At 47.4% G+C, this 6,848-nt stretch overlaps 1 protein-coding gene across 3 annotated transcripts; it reads left to right on the top strand.

Annotated features, from left to right (window-relative positions):
• Nucleotides 1–433: 433 nt before the first annotated feature.
• Nucleotides 434–6,354, top strand: FBXL12 (F-box and leucine rich repeat protein 12; the record flags this gene model as incomplete). Of its 3 annotated transcripts, XM_079702274.1 has the most annotated exons (3): nt 483–577; nt 688–760; nt 5,533–6,354. In XM_079702274.1, the coding sequence occupies 3 exons, from the start codon at nt 492–494 to the stop codon at nt 6,352–6,354; spliced, it is 981 nt and encodes a 326-aa protein (XP_079558400.1). The 3 variants fall into 3 exon arrangements, with proteins under 3 accessions (XP_079558401.1, XP_079558400.1, XP_079558399.1); XM_079702275.1 differs by lacking the exon at nt 688–760 and having other exon boundaries at nt 434–577; XM_079702273.1 differs by lacking the exon at nt 688–760 and having other exon boundaries at nt 492–551.
• Between the last annotated feature and the right edge of the window lie 494 nt (nt 6,355–6,848).

Genomic DNA, 6,848 nt, shown 5'->3' with positions numbered 1-6,848 from the left:
CTCCGCGTTGTCCTCGGCTCTTGGTTCCGCCCTCAATCCCACCCTTTAGGGCTCGTGACCGCCCCAGCCACGGTTTCCCGGATTGGTCCAAGCCCCCCACCCACCAGTCGCGTTCCCGCTCTTAACCCCGCCCCCGGCCTCGTCACCAATCTGGCCACGCCTTCAGGGCGTGGTCCTAGTTCCCCAGGCACGCCCCCCGAGTCTCGTTCCCTCCCTTAACCCCGCCCCCCTGGTCTCGTCGTCGCCCTAACCACGCCTTCCGGGCTTGGTCCTAGTCCCTACCCGCACCCTCGGTGCCGCGTTCAGATTCCGAGCTGGTCTGGCTCCGGGGCCCAACCACGTCCACGCAAGAGGAAAGCCAGAATTCTGCAGGCTACCGGAAGCCACGACCACCTCCCTGCCGGCACCCTCACTTCCCACCGTCTCAGGGGCTTCCAAGGCGAGTCACCGAGCCCCTTTCGCCGGAAGCGGAAGTGCGTGTCGGCGGGATCATGGCGACTTTTGCGGACTTGCCGGACTCTGTCCTGTTGGAGATCTTCTCTTACCTCCCGGTTCGGGACAGGATCCGCATCTCCAGGTGCGGCCCCGCCCCGCGCGAGGGAAGGGCCGGGCGGGGGGGTGCACCAGGAGATGAACATCTGTTCCCCGCGGGGCCGGGACGTTCTAACGGCGGGTCCCCTTCCCCAGGGTCTGTCACCGCTGGAAGAGGCTGGTGGACGACCGGTGGCTGTGGCGACATGTCGACCTGACGCTCTACACGGTATGCGGGGCTGGCCGGGCAGGTCTGGGCCAAGGTCGGGTTGGCCCGACCTCGAGGACCACGCCTCCAACCCTGTGTTTCGAGCGAGGCTGTCCCGGGTGCATCCCGGCCGCGTCAATTATTTGCTCCACTGTGACCTCCAGGCCTCAGTTTCCCCACGTCCAGAATGGGTGTTACCAAAGTCGTACAGGGAAGGGGCTTATTGATGAGTTTTCATGGAGAAATCATTTTCCATAGTCAACTTATTTCCAGAATTAATCTCCTGAGTGGTGCAGGCAAACCATTTCCACTTTCTCCCATTTGCATTTTATTTTTTTCTTTTTATTATGAACTATTTCAAATATATGAAGAAATGTACAGAGGATAATATCTGAAACTATGTACTCACCACCTAGATTTAACCTTTTTTTAACCTTTGGCCTTATTTACTGCTGATCTTGTGAAACACACATACAAATGTTTATATATACACATATGCATACAACATTTTTAGGCATATTTCTTGCACTTTTGAAACCCTCCTCAGAGGTAACCACTATCATAAAGTGGATTTGTATCCCTTCGCGTTTTTATTTACTTCTTATGTGTGTGCCCGTAAGCAACACACAGTATTGTTAATGTATTTCTAAAATTTAGATAATGCTGATCTACTCTTTAGATAGTTAAATGCTGTTTTACTTATATAAACAGCTTTATTCACACATCGCTTTTGAGATTTATTCTAATCAGCACTTGTAAATCTAATTCATTCCTTTTAACTGCTGCTAAATGAATATACCACAATTTGTTTATCTATTTTCCTGTTGACAGATGGTTAGGTTATTTCCAACTTTCTACTGTTGTGAACAGCTTTATAAGACTTTACTGTGCATATGAATCACCTATGGGGATCTTGTTAAAATGCAGATTCTGATTCAGTGGCCTGGAGTGGGGGCCCCAGATTCCAAATTTCTAACAACTTTCAAGGTGTTACTAATGCTGTTGGTTCTTGTTCCACAAGAATGTCCTTGTGTCTGTCTTCTTGCATCCAGGTACCAGTTACTCTGAAACCTAGAAGTACAATTTCTGAGAGGTAGGATCCGTTGTGTTTTCTCACTTTCAGTTCTTCATCTGCAGTTCCAAAATCAGAAAGCCAGAAAAGTGAAAAGGTTTTTTGTAAGCTTGGCACAAATTCATTTGGTGGCAACACCTGATGTGAGCTGGTGTGAGGCTATTAATGTCCTTTTCCTTATCCCACTTGGAATAAAAGTCATGTTATACTGAAAAATATTAATCTGATAACAAGGTGCTGCCCTTGACCCTTCTGATGGTATTATATATGGTATTTGTACCACATTAATTCTGAATTCTGAAACCCGTCTGTCTCCAGGAGTTTTGGATAAGGAATTGTGGCCTTGTATAGAAATTATTTTTATTGAAATCACCTTTAAAAATGGTTATTTTGGGGCTTCCCTGGTGGCGCAGTGGTTGAGAGTCTGCCTGCCGATGCAGGGGACACGGGTTCGTGCCCCGGTCCGGGAAGATTCCACATGCTGCGGAGCAGCTGGGCCCGTGAGCCATGGCCGCTGAGCCTGCGTGTCTGGAGCCTGTGCTCCGCAATGGGAGAGGCCACAGCAGTGAGAGGCCCGCGTAACGCCAAAAAAAAAAAAAAGGTTATTTTTTCGGTACTAAAAAACTAATACACTACATAATAATGTAGTTCTTAGTTATTTTTTCTGCCATTTTATTATGAGAAATTTCAAACATATATAAAAGTTGAAAGAATAGTGCAGAGAACACGAAGTTGCCCACTATTAGTATTTAACTACATTTGTTTTATCCCCTGTTGACCGATCCATCCATCCCTCTTTCCATCCATCAATCCATTTTATTTTTTAAATACACTTCAAAATAAGTTGCAGACAAGAGTCCACTTCATCACTAAATACTTTAGCATATGTAATAGAGATTAACTAGAACATTTGTTTTGCGTTTCTCTTTTTGAGGTTTAATTTTTAAAAATCACACAATAATTCTTGTAAAAATGTTGAAGTAGTATAACTATGTCTGGTGATGGATGTTAACTAGACTTATTGTGGTGATCATTTCACAAGATATACAAATATCGAACCATTGTGTGTACACCTGAAACTAATATAATATGTCAATTATATCTAAATTAAAACAAAAAACCATTGAAGTATTGCCACAGATGAAGCTAAGAGCCTTTGACAGTCATCCCCTGGTATCTTCAACCCTCCCCCAGAGTAACCACTATTATAAGTGTGGAATATTTCCTTCTATCCCATCTTCTATGCATTTATACCCTTGGCCCTGTATAAGGGAAGGAAAGTACAGTGGTTACAAAAGCAAGATTGGCCTTTGGAGTCAGGCTGTGTTGAATCATAGCTGTACTCTTGCAACAAGATTCTGGCCACTGCATTTTTCCAGAGGTACCTACTACACAACCAAGTACTGTGTGAGCTTTCTAGTTCAATGCTCATCACTGCACCTGGCAAACAGTAGGTACTCAATACAAGTTAGCCATTATGGTTGGAATAATTGTACCCATATAAAATATATAGTATTGTTTCTTGTTTCTTTAACCTTTGAAGTATCATTTTGCCACTCTTTCCTGCATGTTTTGAGGAGTTACCAGGGTTCATATCTCTGGATCTACTTTGTTCTTAGTTACTACCTACATGGCTGTTATCTTATCAGTGGACATTTGGTTTTTGCTGTTAAAACCACGATCTCAGAAACCAATGTTTCTGTAGGGTAAATTCCACAAAAGAGGTCTTACTAGGTCAGGCAGTATGTGCATTTAAACAAACTGAAAAATTAGTTTAAAAAAAATAATATGGGGGGCGGTGCAGAAAAGATATACACAGGATTCAAAAGGTACAAAATAATAAAAATTGGAAAGTAAGGTCTCCCTACTTCTGTCACCCAGGTCACCTTGTTCTTTCCCAGAGAAGCAGCAGATGCTCCCCCACCCCTTTTTTTTTTGTGGGATCTTAGTTCCCTGACCAGGGATCAAACCCGGGCCCTCGGCAGTGAAAGTGCAGAGTCCTAACCACTGGACCGCCAGGGAATTCCTGCTCCCATATTCTTAAAAACAAAACAGGTGCCAGTGGGTGTCCACATTTTACATTTCAGTAAAAACCACCAGATCGCATTCCAAAGTAGCCAGACCAAGTCCCACCAGCAGGACCTGAGAACTGCTTCTCCACATCCTGGCCAGTGTTTGATATTGTGAAACTTAAAGGATTTTCTCATTTTGTCCTTTTACAAGTAAAAGGGATTCAACCTCCGGCTTCGTGGCCATTTAAAATTTTGCCAACAGTCGCTTCTACTTTTGTGAGTTACCTTTTAGTGGGCAATATTTCTAGTGAGTCCCTTTCCCTCGGCCCAAACTTGCAGGTCCAGATCTTATCAGGAAGATTTGATTCCTCTGTCAAGAGTAGTCAGCAGGGGGGAGGGATAAATTAGGAGTTTGGGATTAAAATATACACACTACTGTATATAAAATAGATAACCAACAAGGACCTACTGTATAGCACAGGGAACTATACTAAATATCTTGTAATAACCTAAAATGGAAGACAGTGTAAAAAAAGAACATATATATATTCTGAATCTGAATCACTTTGCTGTACGCTGAAACCAACACAAGATAGTAAATCAACTATATTTCAATAAAAAATTTTTAAAAAGAATTTAGGAATAAAAGGATTAGGGATACCAAGAACCCAACAGAAAAGGTGTAACTGAGAGGTAGCAAAATATCCTCTTGCCTGGTCATGGATTTTGCTAATAAAAAAGTCATATTTACAAAAAAAAAGTCGTCAACAGATTTTATGGTATGCAATTTCTTTTAAATTTTATTTATTTATTTATTTTTGGTTGCGTTGGGTCTTTGTTGTAGTTGTGGAGAGCGGGGGCTACCCTTGGTTGCCGTGCGTGGGCTTCTCAGTGCAGTGGCTTATCTTGTTGCAGAGCACGGGCTCTAGGCACGCAGGCTTCAGTAGTTGTGGCATGCAGGCTCAGTGTGGCTTGTGGGCTCTAGAGTGTAGGCTCAGTAGCTGTGGTGCACAGGCTTAGTTGCTCTGCCGCATGTGGGATCTTCCCAGGCCAGGGCTTGAACCCTTGTCCCCTGCATTGGCAGGCGGATTCTTAACCACTGCACCACCAGAGAAGTCCCTACAATTTCTTTTTTCTGTCCTTTTTTTAAACCTAAAATGTACATATAATGAAATGCACAGGGTACCAGTTATAGTTTGTTTGTTTGTTTGTTTTCTACTAAGTCTAACTTCCCAGGGTTAATTTTTGCAGCTTTCACTATTACCAAGCTGTGATTTTTATTTTTTTCTTTTAACCTAGATGTAATTTACCCTGGGCAGTTTTAGCCTTTTTCAGCTTTATTTTGTATTGCTTATTTCTATGAGGAGGTAGTCATTAAGAAAGGGATAAAAATATTGCCAGATGGATTCACTTTCTTGCTTACTGCAGAAGATAACGAGAATCCACTCTCTTGCTAGAGACAGATCTGTTATGGTCTCTTATCGCCATTGCTTTTGTTCCAACCTAGAGGTCAAAACAGATTAAATCATCCTGTTGCTCCTGGGGAGGTATCTGGTTGCGTGAGGCTGGTGAGGGAAGGACAGAATTCCCAGGGAACATCAGAGCCCCAGCTGGGGACTGCCTGTCTCCAGGCAGGTGGGGCCTTGGAAGATGCCCCACATCTCTCCCCCAGTCACAGCCCCCCCGCACCCCGTTTCTGGTTCTTACAGATGCGGCCGAAAGTCATGTGGCACCTCCTTCGCCGGTACATGGCATCCCGGCTCCATTCCCTGCGGATGGGCGGCTACCTGTTCTCGGGCTCCCAGGCTCCCCAGCTGTCCCCCGCCCTGATGAGGGCCCTGGGCCAGAAGTGCCCCAACCTCAAGCGCCTCTGCCTGCACGTGGCCAACCTGAGCATGGTGCCCATCACCAGCCTCCCCTGCACCCTGAGGACCCTGGAGCTGCACAGCTGTGAGATCTCCATGGCCTGGCTCCTCAAAGAGCAGGACCCCACCGTGCTGCCCCTGCTCGAGTGCATCGTGCTGGACCGCGTCCCCGCCTTCCGTGACGAGCACCTGCAGGGCCTGACGCGCTTCCGCGCGCTGCGCTCGCTGGTGCTGGGCGGCACCTACCGGGTGACCGAGACCGGGCTGGATATGGGCCTGCAGGAGCTGAGCTACCTGCAGAGGCTGGAGGTGCTGGGCTGCACCCTCTCGGCCGACAGCACTCTCCTGGCCATCAGCCGCCACCTCCGAGATGTGCGGAAGATCCGGCTGACCGTGCGGGGCCTCTCGGCCCCTGGCCTGTCGGTCCTGGAGGGCATGCCGGCCCTGGAGAGTCTGTGCCTGCTGGGGCCGCTCATCACCCCAGAAATGCCTTCCCCGCATGAAATCCTCTCCTCCTGCCTCACCATGCCCAAGCTCAGGGTCCTTGAGCTGCAGGGGCTGGGCTGGGAGGGTCAGGAGGCGGAGAGGATCCTGTCTAAGGGGCTACCCCACTGTATGGTCATTGTCAGGGCCTGCCCCAAAGAGTCCATGGACTGGTGGATGTGACTGCACCAGCCGACCCTGAGACCCCTCTCAGCTTTTATTAATGAGTCCCAGACCCTCTGAGCAGCACCTTACCGTGGGCAGGTAATCCGGCTGGAGAGGTATGAAGGCCACAGGTAGAGAGAACCCAAGCCTTGACTCCTTCAGATCACTGGAATCATGGTTTGCCAGCTGTGTGGCCTCTGTGACATCAGCCAGCCTCTCGGAGGCCCTGTCCTCACCTCCAGAAATGAGGAAGACCATAGCTACCTCTCGGTTATGTTGCAAAGCCTTACTCTTTACCAGCCCTGAGGCCCGAGAACGTCCTGGATGAAGAGCCATTCTCAGGAACAGGACAGATGTGGAAGGGTGGGTTAGGAGTTAGGGAGACCTGAGGGGTCAAGGCCCCTTAGGAAGCCTGGAAGGGCTGTCAACACATGTGCACCAGCACACTGACACATCATTGACATGCCGACACAGCACTGACACGCCGACACACCACTGATAGTCCTACATGC

Source organism: Hyperoodon ampullatus (genome assembly GCF_949752795.1).
Source record: "Hyperoodon ampullatus genome assembly, chromosome: 4".
In the NCBI taxonomy this organism is placed as follows: domain Eukaryota; kingdom Metazoa; phylum Chordata; class Mammalia; order Artiodactyla; family Ziphiidae; genus Hyperoodon; species Hyperoodon ampullatus.
Note: the sequence above shows the minus strand (reverse complement) of the source record. Positions and strands in the feature narration are given on the sequence as shown.